This window comes from Cynocephalus volans, chromosome 15, assembly GCF_027409185.1.
Source record: "Cynocephalus volans isolate mCynVol1 chromosome 15, mCynVol1.pri, whole genome shotgun sequence".
NCBI lineage: Eukaryota > Metazoa > Chordata > Mammalia > Dermoptera > Cynocephalidae > Cynocephalus > Cynocephalus volans.
In genome coordinates this window covers 94,950,533-94,968,574 of record NC_084474.1, presented here as the reverse complement: position 1 = coordinate 94,968,574, position 18,042 = coordinate 94,950,533, and the positions used below count along the sequence as shown (strand labels likewise).

The 18,042-nt window shown below is 61.0% G+C and overlaps 1 protein-coding gene across 1 annotated transcript in view; it reads left to right on the top strand.

Moving 5' to 3' along the window:
• The first annotated feature begins 6,771 nt into the window (after positions 1–6,771).
• The window catches only part of LOC134363735 (basic proline-rich protein-like), a 45,197-nt gene continuing 33,926 nt past the window's right edge, over positions 6,772–18,042 (top strand). Inside the window, exons 1-4 of the mRNA XM_063079286.1 lie at positions 6,772–7,071; positions 7,364–7,446; positions 8,466–8,601; positions 10,599–10,743. Of these exons, the coding sequence (XP_062935356.1) occupies positions 6,772–7,071; positions 7,364–7,446; positions 8,466–8,601; positions 10,599–10,743 (664 nt within the window). The remainder of the gene's footprint in view (positions 7,072–7,363; positions 7,447–8,465; positions 8,602–10,598; positions 10,744–18,042) is intronic.

Sequence of the window (18,042 nt, the reverse complement as noted above, 5' to 3'; positions counted from 1 at the left end):
CCTTTGGCTGGGATTCCTCCTACTGCTCAGGGGACGGCTTTTTTGAGAAGCAGGACGAGTCCTGCCTTTTCTGCCTTGCTCTCTGCTGAGCCTGCTGCTGGGGGTCTCCCTCGGAGAGAGGTTTCTTATGTGGAGCATCGGGTCCAGGGGCTCTGGGGGGTCCCATTGCCAGCTTGCTCGTCTCCAGGCTGCTGGGCCCACTGCCCGGTGAGCACCTCTTGCCTCTGTCCTGCCCCCCAGGGCTCCTCGTAGAGACCGGCTGTGTCTCTGAACTCACTTTGTTCTCTGTTGCTGACCAGTTTCTTAGAAGTGCAAGTGGTCAAATGTTTTAGTCTCAGAATTTTTCTTCCCAGTCTTAGGTGGAATGCCTCTGTACCAGTGTTAAAGCAGAGCTGTGCAGCTGCTGAGGCCCTTGCAAAGCCCTGGAGCTCTCCAGAGCAGAGCTGAAAACTTTTGGTTCCATTTAAATGCCTTCTCTCTCCCTCTTTGCCTGTGCATACCCGGCTGAGTCCCCCATCTTCTCACAGCAGCCCCAGTTCCTCACTGGCGAGGGGGTGGGGGGTGTGGCGTACTGAGGGTCTCACTGAGCACTTCAGCAGCTTCTCCCCCCACTGCTACTTGTAGGACCTCCGTCTGCTACTGCACTTGCCTTCAGGGTGGCACCTCCTGAGTGCTCGGGACCTGGGGGGTGCTCCTGTACCCTATCCCAGTGGAAGGACCCTCAGTGCAGTCTGTCCTGAGCGCGGTGTACCCATGCTCCTCCCCTCCTCCCCAGCAGGCACTGCCACACGCCTGCCCTGTATCTGCAGTTGTCACCTCTCTGGACTCTGCGGGAAGTGCTTTGCCCAGCGTCAGAGCACAGTCTGCTTTGGCAGGAATTCTGCCCTGGGCTCAGACCCACCACAAGCCAAGGCAGGTCACTGGGCATGCTTCCTGTCTTGGGGCCTTGGTTTCCCTATTCCAGAGGCAGGTGGAAGGAAGGCTTGAACTCAGGCTGCCGTGATGCTCAGCGGAAGGAGCACTCAGGCCAGCCTCTTTCTGTACCACCGGCCCTCAATGCCTTGAAAGTTCTGGGGAGAAGAAATGTGCTGGGAGTTCCGCTCCCCCACCTCCGTTCTCCCTGAGAGAGGGAAGGACACAGTCACACCCCACACCCACAACGCACACACACAGTCTGCTCACCCACAAAGCAGCGAAGCCCTGTTTCAGGAGATGGGGCTGTGAGGACGTAGCATGCCCCCACCACAGGATGGGTCCAGGGCCCTGTGCAGAGGCCCTACAGAGATGTGATGTTGGAGGCCTTTTGCCACATGCAGCACTGGGTAGGGCCCCTCTGTCCCCACCAGAGCCATCACGGGTCGGGGGAGGGGCAGTGTTAGGTCCATGGCCTCCATCCCCATGACAACAGTGAAATGAACTGCATGTTTGTGTCCCCCCAAAATTCTTACGTTAAAACCCTAACCCCCAACAAGATGGTAGTAGGAGGTGGGGCCGTTGGGAGGTGATAAGGTTTAGATAATGTCGTGATGAGATTAGTGTCCTTATGAGAGACAGAGATAGGGCTTGCTCTCTCTGCCATGTGTGGACAAACGAGAAGACAACGGTCAGCAAACCAGGAAGAGCCTTAGCAGACCCCAGATCTGCCAGTCCTTAATGCTGGGTTTTCAGCCTCTGGAACTGTAAGAAATCAGCTTCTTTGGTCTGAGTCGTATAGTCTGTGGCATTTTGTTACGGTGTCCTGCACTAAGGCAGTAGGGAGAACAGAGGTTCCAGCCTGCTTCAGACCCAGCCAGCTCTGCCGTTGCCCCCAAGCCCTAGTGCCAGCCATGGGCCAGGTATCTTGGGGGACTCAGGATGAGGGAGACATGCCAATGTCCTTAAGCTCACCTGGTCTTTGGTGGGGGGGGGCAGACTCACACAGCCCACCATGAGCCAGGCAGAGAAGAAAAATACAGAGCACCTCATGACCAGGGCTCGGTTGCAGTGGCTTTAGCAGAGGGACCCTAGATAGAGTTGTCTACACATGGTGATGGTTTGGTTCCTGCACACGTGCAAGTCAGGCAGGGTGATCCAGACTGGTGAAGCAGCATGACAGTTGGCAGAGCCAAGTGCCTTCTGCCATGCGTGTCTCGTGACAGCAGCTGCAGGCTTCAAGACAGCTGCCCGAGCCCCCACCACTGTGTCTGCTTCTGGCCTGCAGGAAGCGGGAAGCACACTGCTGGCTTTGAGGGTTCTCCTGGAGTGCACACATCACTGTTGCTCCTGTCCTTTGGGCCTGGTCTCAGTCATGTCTGCACCGCTCTGTGAGGGTGGCTGAGCAGCATGGTTGTAGAGGATGCGGGAGCACACAGGACTCAGGTAGCAGTGAAAGCTGGGCAGGTCCCCTGCCTTCACACCCTCTCCAGCAGCCATGTTCTTGGGTCCCAGCCCCCCATTGCTGGGTACTTGGGGCACATTTACGAGGAGAGCTCAGGGTGTGGGGGTTGGAGGCAGATAACATTTAGTGGCCTCAGCTTGTGGGGTGGGGGTTCCACAATGAGACACAAGCCCAGGAGACCTGGGATTGCTGCCCCTCATGCTCAGATTGCAAAGTAGGAGTGTCACTCAGAGATGTGACATTGTTCCCACCTCCAACTCTAGAGCTGTGGCTCAGAGAAGCAGGCTGTAGAACAGTGAGCTCTAGATTTTTCTCTGCAGGACTGGCTTATTTGCAACAGGTGTGGAGAAGTTCAAGCCTAGGGGTGCTCTCAAAAACAGTGGAAGTGGTGGAGAAGATAGAGTTATTGGAGATACAAGCTGAACTGTAGTCTGGCTAGGGGTCAGAAAAAAGTTAAACTACTGAACTCAGGAACTGTCAGAGGAGCCCAGATTTGATTGGATTCATGCGTGGAGCAGTTTTTGCCCCAGGCATTGTTTAAAGCAGTAGAGAAATCAGCTGACAATTAGTGGAGCTTAACAGGTTGGCATGGTCTGGGAAAAGCACAGTCAACGAGAGCCTGCTAACACCCTTTCCACCTCTGTCACCCAGGGTGACTGGCCATACCCAAGGCTGTGCCCCTGAGGAGTGACATCTGAGGCTCAGCCAGAGGCTACACGGGGAGGGGGAAATAGACACCACTAAAGTAATCCAGCCAGCCACTAAACAAAGTCAACAAAAATAATGAGTCCCAGGTTGGGATGGCCAGGACCCAGAATTACTACAATATATTATCTAAAATGCCCACTTTCCAACAAAAAAATTTATGAGACATACGAACAGGAAAAGAGCATGTTAGAGCAGGATGTTGGATTTAACAGAAACAGACTTCAAGGTGGCCATTATAAACACATCAAAGAACTAAAGGACACCACTATTAAAGACATACAGGGGAATAAAGGAAGGTATGAGAATGTGGCATCAAATGGAGAATATCAGTGAGAAGACAAAAAGTATTTATAAAAAAAATGAAAGTTCTGGAGTTGAAAAGTACAAGAGTACTTCAAAAAGTTCATGGAAAGATTCATAATATCTTTTGATTCTATTTTTCCCATGAGCTTTTTGAAGTACCCTCATACAATGACTGAAATGAAAAATTCATTAGAGGAGCTCAGCAGTGGATTTGAACTGGCAGAAGGAAGAATTAGTGAACTTGAAGATAGATAGGTAGAAATTATGCAATCCAAAGACCAGAGAGTAAAAAGATTGAAGAAAAATAGAGTCTCAGAGAAACATCGGGTACCACTCAGTACGCCAACACACTTAATGGGATTCCCAGAGGAGAGGGGAGAGAGAGAGAGAGGAGCAGAGTGTTTAAAGAAATAATGGCCAAGAAATTCCTGAACATTGAAAAATATTAATCTACAAATCCAGGAGGCTCGATCCACAAATAGACACATCATTGTAAAATTGCTGGAAGCCAATGAGAAAATCTTGAAAACTGGGAAATGACCCATCCCTTACAAAGGAACCCCAATAAGTTCAGCAGCTGGCTTCTCATCAGAAACAACAGAGGCTGGAAGGTAGTGGGGTGACATCCTCAGAGTGCTCAAAGGAAAACTCAACTGAGAAGCCTATACCCAGCAAAGTTAGCTTTAGAAAACAAAAGCAAATTAGAGATGATCCTAGATGTACAAAAGCAGAATTTGTAGCTAGCAGGAAATGCTGAAGGGAGTCTTTCAGGCTGAAGACAAATGACCTCAGATGGTAATTTGGATCCACATGAAAAAAACCCAAAATATTGGCAAAGGTAATTATGTCATTGTATGAAACAGTATAACTGCATATTTCTTCTTTCGTCTTAACTGATTTAAAAAAGTAATTGCATGAAATGATATGGATATAATGCATTGTTGGGCCTATAATGTATAGAAATGTAACGTATTTGCCAGTAATAGCATGATGGAGACGGGGTGGGAGCTGAGATACTGGGCTAAGGAAGTGAGCCAGATGGTAACTCAGATCCACAAAAACAGAACCAAAAATGATAAATAAGAAAGTTAATACAGCAAGAGCTATAAATACACACTTGCTCTTCTTTTATTGCCCAGCTTTTAAAAAAGACACAACATTGCATAAATAATAGCAATGTGCTGTTGGGTTGTAACATTTGGAGATGTAATGTGTATGACAGTTTCCACCAAGGGGCAGAGGGATAGAGCTGTGGAGGAGCAGCGTGCTTCTGTCTCACTGGGATTATGTGGTATAAACCCAATGCAAATGGTGAGCCCTAGAACAACCGCTAAGGAAGTAATTTTTAAAATATAGTAAAAAAAAATCATTGACGACATTAAAATGCTACGTTAGGAGATACTTAGTGTAAAAGCAGCAGAGGAGGAATAGGAACCACGAAGGCAGGAGACACTCAGGAAATGCTGCGTGGGGCCCGTGCTGTCCATGCCCCGGCAGGTGCTCCTTGGCGGGATTTCATCTAACATTATCCCAGTTGGTTACAGGGAGGCAGGCCAGGCTCAGGAAGGGCAGGGAACGTTCAGGGGCACAGAGCTCAGGGTCCCTGAGATGTTTTGTTCCACAGTCTAATGCCTCGCATCCCACAGAACCCCTGGATCCCGCCTGCAGAAACTAACCTCCAGACAGTTGGACTCTGCCGACCCGATGCCTGCATCCTGCTGGCCTTGGAGCTGTGCCTTGTCAGGCTGACCCAAGACCCCCACCCCTGCCATCCCATTAAATTCGGGGGTAGAGTGATCGTCTCAAGTCTGAGTTTTTGCTCCTTTAACGTTTTCTTAACCTCATAGCGTCTGCTACCTTCTGGCTGCCGGCAAGTGCCTGAAGTTGACCAGGGGAGCCGGGGAGGGCAGCGGGCACTGCGGGTCTCGGAGGCCACCCGCTGTCACCCTTCTGTGGATGTCCCTGTTTGCAGCTGTGGTTTTAGACTGTTCAGGACTGTTGGGCACTTTTATTTAGATTTCTTATTTCTCAGTGATCTTGCCTTAGGAAAACTAGTATATTTTTGGTACTAAACACATTTCCTGTGTTGGAATGAAACAGGCTACTCCCATGGGCGTCCACAAAGGGCAGCCCTCTCTACCGGGGGGCACCCAGAAAGGCATTGGGGCTCCTAGGACCCTGTATTACGCTGTGTAGGAGGGACTGGTCCCCTAACCGCCCCCAGAGCACGGCACCACACCAGTAGGTTCCCGAGTCTCCAGACCAGCTGTGGTTGGGCAGTGAGAGCAGGGTGAGAGGTTGTGGCCCCTGATCCTGAGGAGATCCCCCTAAGAGACCTTGAGAGGTGGGAGGACCTCGTTCTACCAGGGGCAAGGCAGGGGATGTGGGGGGGCTCCACAGAGCTCCAGGTCTCCAGGAAAGGTAGAGTTGTCTCCTTCCCCAACCTATGCTGCTACCCCCTCCCCAGGCCCTCGGTGTCTACGCCTGACCACCATCCAGACTGGGCACCCTGGGGAGTCAGGACGGCCTCTTTGCAGGCGCCTGGGTCTTGCTCCCTGCAGGCACAGAGGAGCATGCATGAAGGCAAGGGTAGGAGCAGCAGTTTTTACAACAAAAAAACATCTACCGAAGCCCAGTGCCCTGCTTCTGTGGGTGAGGCCACAGAATGGCCGGGGGCGGGGGGGGGGGGGCTTCATGTCCTAGGAGCCAGCCCTGGATGCAGACATCGAGGGAGAGTGACAGAGCAGAAGGAAGTTAAGGCCCTGGGGAGTTAGTGCTAGTCAGAGCAGGTGCAGCGTCACTGTGCCTGAGCCCACACAGACTTTGGATCCAGTAGGAGCTCAGGACAGCCCCATGTGCCCGAACAGAATGGTGCCCCCCCCAGCACCATTTGGAGCCTGTGGCTGTGGACATGGGGTCACTTATCCATCTATCAGGCATTTAATGAGGCCTTTGGGTGCTGCACGCTGCCTGGCTAGTGGGATGAAGGTGTCCAGGACGAGGTCTTGGCTCTTAGGGAAGTCTCAGTGCAGCCAGAGACAGGTGACCCTCAAGTGACCCAGCAGGGGGTGGGGCTGCTGGGCAGCTGTCTGGAGCAGCCTGGGGAACTGGAGGGCTTCGTGGAGGGGCTGAGCTTGGAGCTGGGCCTGGGAGGATGCACAGGAGTCCCTGCTGGGAATCAGGACAGATGGGGCCTTGTGAGCAGACACAAGAGTGTGTGGAGAGACCCTGGAGCCGGGGAAGGGGCAGGCGGACAATGGTAACATGAGGGGGGTCTCTGGCTGCCTCGTTCACTGCCACTGTCCCTCTGCTGAGCTGCTGCAGCTCTCTCTCCTCATCCAGGCGCTGGTGACATCTCTTTTCCACCTGCTTAAGTAGTGACAATGACGGTTCTAAACCAGGAACCCTTGAAGAGGCAGGATCTCAGGAATATTCTGGATGTCCTGGTGCCCTGGTCCTGCGGACTGGAGCACAGCTCAGGTGGACAGCCATGGCGTTCCCAGCACAGCTCAGACCTCAGCGAGCCCAAGGGGACGTACAGCCCTCTGCTGCCGGGCTGTGGCCAGGCCTTTGGTGACCTCATCCCTGCCTGCCTTTGGCAGGGCCTTTGTGGGGGCCAGCGGTCTGGGCAGGAGCCCCAGCCAGGGGTCAGCGGGCTCAACGCCTGCTCTACCATGGGAGCTGTCGGACCTGGGCATCTATGGCCTCGTCCGGCCTCCAGCTTCTTTGCTGGAAATAAGAGGGGGTCGGGGGCCTGCCAGACCCCTTCCAGTGTGGACAGGAATGGTGGGGGTAGGGGAGCAGCGAGGGGCTGTCTGCTCTGTTCCGTTCCACTGTAGTCTGTCATGAGGCTGTGGCCAAGTCACTTGTTTGGGCAGACAGGCCTTTCCTGTCCCAGGCGTGGCTCTGTCCACAGCTGTCAGGTGGGCCTGGAGCTGAAGCTCACCTCAGCCCTGTCCCTTCCCATTGGCCCAGGACTCCCGCTCTGTGCCCAGCATCCAGAGGCACCTGGCTCGGCTGCATCTGCCCAGGCCCACTGCTGTGCTGGATGCCCCTGGGTGACCCTTTATCCTAGGCAGTCCTGGTGGCACCTGTCCTGGTACAATCACTAATGACACCCTCTTCACTCTCAAGAGAGACTGGGTTTAAACAGTGAGCTCCTTCATGCAGTGCCTCCTGTGTGTACTGTTGCTGTGGGGCCAGCTCCGTTCACAGCCTGGAGGGCAGGAAGGGTGCAGCGCTTCAGGTCCCCATCAGAGGACATTTGAGGGTGCCATCTCCCAACTCAGGACGAGCCCCAGGGTCTTCAGTGCCCCCCTGTGCCAGTGGGGATGGCATGGGTGGTGACCCTGGAGCAGCCGTTGCTGGGAGTAACCTATTTCAAGGAGATGTACAAAGGCAGAGACCCATCGCCTGGGGGGTGTTGAGTCTGGAGGTGAGCACCTGGGGGCAACCCCACGGCCTCAGCTGTGGTGGGGGAAGCCCATGGGGACCTCCCAAAGCTGCCTCCGGGCAGGCCTTAGAGAAGAGCCCCTCCCAGGGGTGGGCCTTTCTCCAGAAGGGCAGCTCTCTGCAGGGGAGGCCCCAGGCTGCGAGGCATCCTCAGCATCACAGAGGAGGGCAGTGCCGCACTGTCACCTGCAGCGGGTCGCATCCCTGAGGCTGAGAACCGTGGGGCAGCTAGGGCTCAGTGGGGGGCCTGGGCGGGGCGGCATCAGGCATGGGCCCCCTGTACCGGCTCCTCCCGAGTCTGGGGTGGAGAGGAGCAACTAAATAGCAGACGTTATTTAAACAACAGAGAGGAGGGCTTGGGGCTCAGGTTTAGGGGAGACAGACCAAAGTGGTGGCAGCTTCTTGGAGGAAGGACCCCCGAGCCGGGAGGTATGGCCCGTTCTTGTGCACGGCGGGAGCATGCCAGGGGTGTCAGAGGCTTCTCCCATCACCCCGGCCGGCAGCCTCGTCTCAGTTATTCTTGAAAGCAGAAAGAGGCCACTCCTCGCTGGTGTAGGGCCCCAACCTCCAGTGCCCCTCTTGTGCCCCGAGAGCCCCCACCGAGGCACGGGCTTTCTGTCTGTAGTGGGGTCTATGGGCACAACCATGAAGCCCTGTCCCTGTCACAGAAGGCCTTGTCCACCCTGAAGGCCCCCGACGGCAGCTGCCTGGGCAAGAGTAGTGCCATGTCCTCAGCTCACAGAGGATGGAATCACTTCACTGTAGCCAGAACAATTGGTGGATAAGCGGCCTTTGTGTTACGGAACTCACGAACACGGGCCATTCATTGAACTGCTTTCTCCAGCATGCCGTCTGCCCGGTGATAAATGCGTGACAGCCCCTCTCTCACTGGTGTCTGTGTTTCATGTCCCTTGCTTTCAAAGTCTTCAAGGCAACCTTGGGTGATTCCCTGAGCCAGGACTAAAAGGGGGTGGGGGGCAGCTCAGAAGTACTGAGTTGGGGTCTCTGTACTGCTGTTTGGGGACAGATGCGTCCCTTAATTTCAAGGCTCCTTTGGAGGCTGGGCACAGTGAGGCCTGGGGCTGGTTCTTCTCCAGGACTATGCTTGGAGATGCTTAATGGGGCACCAGCCCCACAGGCGCCTGGGAGCAGGTGGTGCTCGAATGGAGAGGGGGACGGTGGCAGAGCTGCGGGGACGGATGCCATGGGAGGCTTCTCCCTGGCTTGAGCCACACACAACCACCTCTGTGCAGAGCCTGAAGCCAGTGAAGGTTTGGGTGGCCCGCGTGGCACCTGGAGTGGTGGGCAGGGACCCCCTTACCAGTGATGGGAGAGGGAGCTCTGCTTTCTGAGCATGTGGGGGCACATGCATTGCTGTGAGTGGCCCCTCCGCAGGCCCCTGTATGTGTGCTGTTGCTCGTGTGTGTGGGCACCTATGTGCACTGTGGCTGTGCATATGTGCACACGTGTGTGCCAGGAGGCTGGAGGACAGCCTCTCCTGCCTGGCCAGCACCACCAGCCGGGACTATCTGCAGCTGCCTGCCTCAATCTCCTCCAGGAACAACCCAGGGCTGTTTCCTGCAGAGCTACAAGAGTGAATGAACGTGCGCTCTGCTGAAGGGGGAGCTTAAACCCTGCTGGCTCCTTTTCTTTGTCCTCGTTGAAATGACAGGAGCAAACCTCAGAAGCCCAGGTGCTCCCTCCCAAAGCCTGGGCAGTCCAAGCCCTCCACGTGGCCCCGAGTGGCAGAGTGAACAGTTGGCTCCACCCCAGCCTGGGAGACCCTTGGCCTTGGTCCCATCCGCAGTGGACACCCAGTAAATAGTCCTGGATGCCTGGGCGCCCACCACCCTAGCTGCTGTCCCCTGGCACGGTGTGCCAGGCCGTGTGCCAGGCTCCTCACTGCCACTCAGCCACCAGCCGCTGAGCCGCCGTTCACAGTGGCTAAGTGTCTCCTCTCATGACAGAGAAGGCCAGGCCCTCCCCACCCGCGCTGTGATAAAGGACTTATAGGGTTTTCTTATTGATAGAATTTTATTTGCTGCTATTAAATGGTGCTGTGGGTTGGCGGGCCTGGCTTCCCAGTCTATAAATGGGATCAAAATGTCATTGTGGGGCCGGCCCGTGGCTCACTCGGGAGAGTGCGGTGCTGATAACACCAAGGCCCCGGGTTCGGATCCCATATACGGATGGCCGGTTCGCTCACTGGGTGAGCGTGGTGCTGACCACATCAAGTCAAGGGTTAAGATCCCCTTACAGGTCATCTTAAAAAAAAAAAAAAAAAAAAAAAAAAAATGTCATTGTGATTCCTTTAAAAGCTTTAAAAGGCATAATTATGTGGCCCCAGTCTAGTTTTTAACCGCGCCAGCTGCCGCGGTCTCTTGGGGCCACTGTTCGCCATCACCTCCTCCATGCTCCTGCCCCTGCTCCTGCTCCTGCTCCTGCCCCTGCTCCTGCTCCTGCTCCTGCCCTTGATCCTGCCCCTGCTCCTGCTCCTGCCACTGCTCCTGCTCCTGCTCCTGCTCCTGCTCCAGCCCCAGCTCCTGCTCCTGCACCTGCTCCTGCTCCTGCTCTTGCTCCTGCTCCTGCCCCTGCTCCTGCTCCTGCCCCTGCTCCTGCTCCTGCTCCTGCCCCTGCCCCTGACCCTGTTCCTGCTCCTGCTCTTGCCCCTGCTCCTGCTCCTGCTCCTGCCCCTGCTCCTGCTCCTGCCCCTGCCCCTGCCCCTGCTCCTGCTCCTGCTCCTGCTCCAGCTCCTGCTCCTGCTCCTGCTCCTGCTCCTGCTCCTGACCCTGCTCCTGCCCCTGCTCCTGCCCCTGCTCCTGCTCCTGCTCCTGCTCCTGCCCCTGCTCCTACCCCTGCTCCTGCTCCTGCTCCTGCTCCTGCTCCAGCCCCAGCTCCTGCTCCTGCACCTGCTCCTGCTCCTGCTCTTGCTCCTGCTCCTGCCCGTGATCCTGCCCCTGCCCCTGCCCCTCCTCCTGCTCCTGCTCCTGATCCTGTTCCTGCCCCTGCCCCTGCCCGTGCTCCTGCTCCTGCCCCTGCTCCTGCCCCTGCTCCTGCTCCTGCCCCTGCTCCTGCCCCTGCACCTGCTCCTGCTCCTACTCCAGCTCCTGATCCGGCTCCTGCCCCTGCTCCTGCCCCTGCTCCTGCTCCTGCTCCTGATCCTGCTCCTGCTCCTACCCTTCATCCTGCCCCTGCTCCTGCTCCTGTCCCTGTTCCTGCTACTGCCCCTGCACCTGCTCCTGCTCCTGCTCCTGCTCCTGTCCCTGCTCCTGCTCCTGCTCCTGATCCTGATCCTGCCCCTGCCCCTGCCCCTCCCCTGCTCCTGCCCCTGCCCCTGCTCCTGCTCCTGCTCCTGCCCCTGCCCCTGCACCTGCCCATGCTCCTGCTCCTGCCCCTGCCACTGCTGCTGCTCCTGCTCCTGCTCCTGCCCCTGCCCCTGCCCGTGCTCCTGCCCCTGCCCCTGCTCCTGCTCCTGCTCCTGCCCCTGCCCCTGCCCCTGCCCATGCTCCTGCTCCTGCCCCTGCCCCTGCCCCTGCTCCTGCTCCTGCTCCTGCCCCTGCCCCTGCCCCTGCTCCTGCCCCTGCCCCTGCCCCTGCCCATGCTCCTGTTCCTGCCCCTGCCCCTGCTCCTGCTCCTGCTCCTGCTCCTGCCCCTGCCCCTGCCCCTGCTCCTGCTCCTGCTCCTGATCCTGCCCCTGCCCCTGCTCCTGTTCCTGCTCCTGATCCTGCCCCTGCCCCTGCCCCTGCTCCTGCTCCTGATCCTGTTCCTGCCCTTGCCACTGCCCCTGCCCCTGCTCCTGATCCTGTTCCTGCCCCTGCCCCTGCACCTGCTCCTGCTCCTGCTCCAGCTCCTGATCCTGCTCCTGCCCCTGCTCCTGCCCCTGCTCCTGCCCCTGCTCCTGCTCCTGCTCCTGCTCCAGCTCCTGATCCTGCTCCTGCCCCTGCTCCTGACCCTGCTCCTGCTCCTGCTCCTGCCCCTGCTCCTGCTCCTGCTCCTGCTCCTGCTCCTGCCCTTGATCCTGCCCCTGCTCCTGCTCCTGTCCCTGTTCCTGCCACTGCCCTTGCCCCTGCTCCTGCTCCTGCCCCTGCCCCTGCCCCTGCCCCTGCTCCTGCTCCTGCTCCTGCTCCTGTCCCTGCTCCTGCTCCTGTCCCTGTTCCTGCTACTGCCCTTGCCCATGCTCCTGCCCCTGCCCCTGCCCCTGCTCCTGCTCCTGCTCCTGTCCCTGCTCCTGCTCCTGTCCCTGTTCCTGCTACTGCCCTTGCCCCTGCACCTGCTCCTGCCCCTGCCCCTGCTCCTGCCCCAGCCCCTGCCCCTGCTCCTGCCCCTGCCCCTGCTCCTGCTCCTGCTCCTGCTCCTGCCCCTGCCCCTGCCCCTGCCCCTGCCCATGCTCCTGCTCCTGCCCCTGCCCCTGCTCCTGCCCCTGCCCCTGCTCCTGCTCCTACTCCTGATCCTGCCCCTGCCCCTGCCCCTGTCCCTGCCCCTGCACCTGATCCTGCCCGTGCCCCTGCTCCTGATCCTGCTCCTGCCCCTGCCCCTGCCCCTGCTCCTGCTCCTGCTCCTGATCCTGTTCCTGCTCCTGATCCTGTTCCTGGGCCGGCCCCTGCCCCTGCTCCTGCTCCTGCTCCTGATCCTGCCCCTGCCCTTGCCCCTGCTCCTGCTCCTGATCCTGTTCCTGCCCCTGCCCCTGCCCCTGCCCCGGCTCCTGATCCTGTTCCTGCCCCTGCCCCTGCTCCTGCTCCTGCTCCTGCCCCTCCCCTGGCCCCTGCCCGTGCTCCTGCTCCTGCCCCTGCTCAAGCCCCTGCTCCTGCTCCTGCTCCTGCTCCAGCTCCTGATCCTGCTATTGCCCCTGCTCCTGACTCTGCTCCTGCTCCTGCTCCTGCTCCTGCCCCTGCTCCTGCTCCTGCTCCTGCTCCTGCTCCTGCCCTTGATCCTGCCCCTGCTCCTGCTCCTGTCCCTGTTCCTGCTACTGCCCTTGCCCCTGCTCCTGCTCCTGCCCCTGCCCCTGCCCCTGCTCCTGCTCCTGCTCCTGCTCCTGTCCCTGCTCCTGCTCCTGTCCCTGTTCCTGCTACTGCCCTTGCCCCTGCTCCTGCTCCTGCCCCTGCCCCTGCCCCTGCTCCTGCCCCGGCCCCTGCCCCTGCTCCTGCCCCTGCCCCTGCCCCTGCACCTGCTCCTGCCCCTGCCCCTGCCCCTGCCCCTGCCCCGGCCCATGCTCCTGCTCCTGCCCCTGCCCCTGCTCCTGCTCCTGCTCCTGCTCCTGCCCCAGCTCCTGTTCCTGCCCCTGCTCCTGCTCCTGCCCCTGCTACTGCTCCTGCTCCTGCCCCTGCCCCTGCCCCTGCCCATGCTCCTGCTCCTGCCCCTGTCCCTGCTCCTGCTCCTGCTCCTGCTCCTGCCCCTGCCCCTGCCCCTGCTCCTGCTCCTGCCCCTGCCCCTGCCCCTGCCCATGCTCCTGTTCCTGCCCCTGCCCCTGCTCCTGCTCCTGCTCCTGCTCCTGCCCCTGACCCTGCCCCTGCTCCTGCTCCTGCTCCTGATCCTGTTCCTGCTCCTGCTCCTGATCCTGCCCCTGCCCCTGCCCCTGCTCCTGCTCCTGATCCTGTTCCTGCCCCTGCCCCTGCCCCTGCCCCTGCTCCTCATCCTGTTCCTGCCCCTGCCCCTGCTCCTGCTCCTGCTCCTGCTCCTGCCCCTGGCGCTGCCCCTGCCCGTGCTCCTGCTCCTGCCCCTGCTCCTGCCCCTGCTCCTGCTCCTGCTCCTGCTCCAGCTCCTGATCCTGCTCCTGCCCCTGCTCCTGACCCTGCTTCTGCTCCTGCTCCTGCTCCTGCCCCTGCTCCTGCTCGTGCTCCTGCTCCTGCCCTTGATCCTTCCCCTCCTCCTGCTCCTGTCCCTGTTCCTGCTACTGCCCTTGCCCCTGCTCCTGCTCCTGCCCCTGCCCCTGCCCCTGCTCCTGCCCCGGCCCCTGCCCCTGCTCCTGCTCCTGCCCCTGCCCCTGCCCCTGCTCCTGCTACTGCTCCTGCTCCTGCCCCGGCCCCTGCCCCTGCACCTGCTCCTGCTCCTGATCCTGTTCCTGCTCCTGCTCCTGTTCCTGCCCCTGCCCTTGCCCCTGCTCCTGCTCCTGCCCCTGCCCCTGCTCCCGCTCCTGCTCCTGCTCCTGTCCCTGCACTTGCTCCTGTCCCTGTTCCTGCTACTGCCCTTGCCCCTGCCCCTGCCCATGCTCCTGGTCCTGCCCCTGATCCTGCTCCTGCCCCTGCTCCTGCTCCTGCTCCTACTCCTGATCCTGCCCCTGCCCCTGCCCCTGTCCCTGCCCCTGCTCCTGATCCTGCCCCTGCCCCTGCTCCTGATCCTGCTCCTGCCCCTGCTCCTGCTCCTGATCCTGATCCTGCTCCTGCTCCTGCTCCTGCTCCTGTTCCTGTCCCTGCTCCTGCTCCCGCCCTTGATCCTAACCCTGCCCCTGCGCCTGCTCCTGCTCCTGTCCCTGCTCCTGCTCCTGCTCTGGCTCCTGATCCTGCTCCTGCCCCTGCTCCTCCTCCTGCTCCTGCCCCTGCCCCTGACCCTGTTCCTGCTCCTGCCCTTGCCCCTGCTCCTGCTCCTGCTCCTGCCCGTGCTCCTGCTCCTGCACCTGCCCCTGCCCCTGCTCCTGCTCCTGCTCCTGCTCCAGCTCCTGCTCCTGCTCCTGCTCCTGCTCCTGCTCCTGCTCCTGACCCTGCTCCTGACCCGGCTCCTGCTCCTGCTCCTGCTCCTGCCCCTGCTCCTGCCCCTGCTCCTGCTCCTGCTCCTGCTCCTGCTCCAGCCCCAGCTCCTGCTCCTGCTCCTGCTCCTGCTCCTGCTCTTGCTCCTGTTCCTGCCCTTGATCCTGCCCCTGCCCCTGCCCCTGCCCCTGCTCCTGCTCCTGCTCCTGATCCTGCCCCTGCCCCTGCTCCTGCTCCTGCTCCTGCTCCTGCCCCTGCCCCTGCCCCTGCCCGTGCTCCTGCTCCTGCCCCTGCTCCTGCCCCTGCTCCTGCTCCTGCTCCTGCTCCAGCTCCTGATCCGGCTCCTGCCCCTGCTCCTGATCCTGCTCCTGCTCCTGCTCCTGCTCCTGCCCCTGCTCCTGCTCCTGCTCCTGGTCCTGCTCCTGCCCTTGATCCTGCCACTGCTCCTGCTCCTGTCCCTGTTCCTGCTACTGCCCTTGCCCCTGCTCCTGCTCCTGCCCCTGTCCCTGCTCCTGCTCCTGCTCCTGCTCCTGATCCTGCCCCTGCCCCTGCCCCAGCTCCTGTTCCTGCCCCTGCTCCTGCTCCTGCCCCTGCTCCTGCCCCTGCTCCTGCCCCTGCCCCTGCCCCTGCCCATGCTCCTGCTCCTGCCCCTGCCCCTGCTCCTGTTCCGGCTCCTGCCCCTGCCCCTGCCCCTGCTCCTGCTCCTGCCCCTGCCCCTGCCCCTGCCCATGCTCCTGTTCCTGCCCCTGCCCCTGCTCCTGCTCCTGCTCCTGCTCCTGCCCCTACCCCTGCCCCTGATCCTGCTCCTGCTCCTGATCCTGTTCCTGCTCCTGATCCTGTTCCTGCCCCTGCCCCTGCCCCTGCCCCTGCTCCTGCTCCTGATCCTGATCCTGCCCCTGCCCCTGCCCCTGCTCCTGCTCCTATCCCTGTTCCTGCTACTGCCCTTGCCCCTGCTCCTGCTCCTGCCCCTGCCCCTGCCCCTGCCCCTGCTCCTGCTCCTGCTCCTGCTCCTGTCCCTGCTCCTGCTCCTGTCCCTCTTCCTGCTACTGCCCTTGCCCCTGCTCCTGCTCCTGCCCCTGCCCCTGCCCCTGCCCCTGCTCCTGCCCCTGCCCCTGCTCCTGCTCCTGCTCCTGACCCTGCCCCTGCTCCTGCCCATGCTCCTGCTCCTGCCCCTGCCCCTGCCCCTGCTACTGCTCCTGCTCCTGCACCGGCCCCTGCCCCTGCTCCTGTTCCTGCTCCTGATCCTGTTCCTGCTCCTGATCCTGTTCCTTCCCCTGCCCCTGCCCCTGCTCCTGCTCCAGCTCCTGCTCCTGCTCCTGATCCTGCCCCTGCCCGTGCCCCTGCTCCTGCTCCTGATCCTGTTCCTGCCCCTGCCCCTGCCCCTGCCCCTGCTCCTGATCCTGTTCCTGCCCCTGCCCCTGCTCCTGCTCTTGCTCCTGCTCCTGCCCCTGCCCCTGCCCCTGCCCGTGCTCCTGCTCCTGCCCCTGCTCCTGACCCTGCTCCTGCTCCTGCTCCTGCTCCTGCCCCTGCTCCTGCTCCTGCTCCTGCTCCTGCTCCTGCCCTTGATCCTGCCACTGCTCCTGCTCCTGTCCCTGTTCCTGCTACTGCCCTTGCCCCTGCTCCTGCTCCTGCCCCTGCCTCTGCCCCTGCTCCTGCTCCTGCTCATGCTCCTGTCCCTGCTCCTGCTCCTGTCCCTGCTCCTGCTCCTGTCCCTGTTCCTGCTACTGCTCCTGCTCCTGCTCCTGCTCCAGCTCCTGATCCTGCTCCTGCCCCTGCTCCTGACCCTGCTCCTGCTCCTGCTCCTGCTCCTGCTCATGCTCCTGTCCCTGCTCCTGCTCCTGTCCCTGTTCCTGCTACTGCCCTTGCCCCTGCTCCTGCCCCTGCCCCTGCCCCTGCCCCTGCGCCTGCCCCGGCCCCTGCCCCTGCTCCTGCCCCTGCCCCTGCTCCTGCTCCTGCTCCTGCCCTTGCCCCTGCTCCTGCTCCTGCCCCTGCCTCTGCCACTGCTCCTGCTCCTGCTCATGCTCCTGTCCCTGCTCCTGCTCCTGTCCCTGCTCCTGCTCCTGTCCCTGTTCCTGCTACTGCTCCTGCTCCTGCTCCTGCTCCAGCTCCTGATCCTGCTCCTGCTCCTGCTCTTGCCCTTGATCCTGCCACTGCTCCTGCTCCTGTCCCTGTTCCTGCTACTGCCCTTGCCCCTGCTCCTGCTCCTGCCCCTGCCCCTGCCCCTGCTCCTGCTCCTGCTCATGCTCCTGTCCCTGCTCCTGCTCCTGTCCCTGTTCCTGCTACTGCCCTTGCCCCTGCTCCTGCCCCTGCCCCTGCCCCTGCCCCTGCGCCTGCCCCGGCCCCTGCCCCTGCTCCTGCCCCTGCCCCTGCTCCTGCTCCTGCTCCTGCCCCTGCCCCTGCCCCTGCCCCTGCCCATGCTCCTGCTCCTGCCCCTGCTCCAGCTCCTGCCCCTGCTCCTGCTCCTGCTCCTGCTCCTGATCCTGCTACTGCTCCTGCCCCTGCCCCTGCCCCTGCTCCTGATCCTGCCCGTGCCCCTGATCCTGATCCTGCGCCTGCCCCTGCTCCTGCTCCTGCTCATGATCCTGCTCCTGCTCCTGCTCCTGCTCCTGTTCCTGTCCTTGGTCCTGCGCCTGCTCCTGCCCTTGATCCTGCTCCTGCCCCTGCTCCTGCTCCTGCTCCTGCTCCTCCCCCTGGCCCTGCTCCTGCTCCTGCTCCTGCTCCTGATCCTGCCCTTGATCCTGCCCCTGCCCCTGCTCCTGCTCCTGCTCCTGTCCCTGCTCCTGCTCCTGCTCTTGCTCCTGATCCTGCTCCTGTCCCTGCTCCTGTCCCTGCTCCTGCTCCAGCTCCTGATCCTGCTCCTGCCCCTGCTCCTGCCCCTGCCCCTGCTCCTGCTCCTGATCCTGCTCCTGCTCCTGCCCTTGATCCTGCCCTTGCTCCTGCTCCTGTCCCTGTTGCTGCTACTGCCCCTGCCCCTGCCCCTGCTCCTGCTCCTGCTCCTGCCCCTGCCCCTGCCCCTGCCCCTGCTCCTGCTCCTGCTCCTGCTCCTGTCCCTGCTCCTGCTCCTGCTCCTACTCCTGATCCTGCCCCTGCTCCTGCCCCTGCCCCTGCCCCTGCTCCTGATCCTGCCCGTGCCCCTGTTCCTGATCCTGCGCCTGCCCCTGCTCCTGCTCCTGCTCCTGCTCCTGTTCCTGTCCCTGGTCCTGCGCCTGCTCCTGCCCTTGATCCTGCTCCTGCCCCTGCTACTGCTCCTGCTCCTGCTCCTCCCCCTGGCCCTGCTCCTGCTCCTGCTCCTGCTCCTGATCCTGCCCTTGATCCTGCCCCTGCCCCTGCTCCTGCTCCTGCTCCTGTCCCTGCTCCTGCACCTGCTCTTGCTCCTGATCCTGCTCCTGCCCCTGCTCCTGCCCCTGCCCCTGCTCCTGCACCTACCCCTGCCCCTGCCCCTGCTCCTGCTCCTGCTCCTGCTCCTGTCCCTGCTCCTGCTCCTGCTCCTGCTCCTGCTCCTGATCCTGCTCCTTCCCCTGC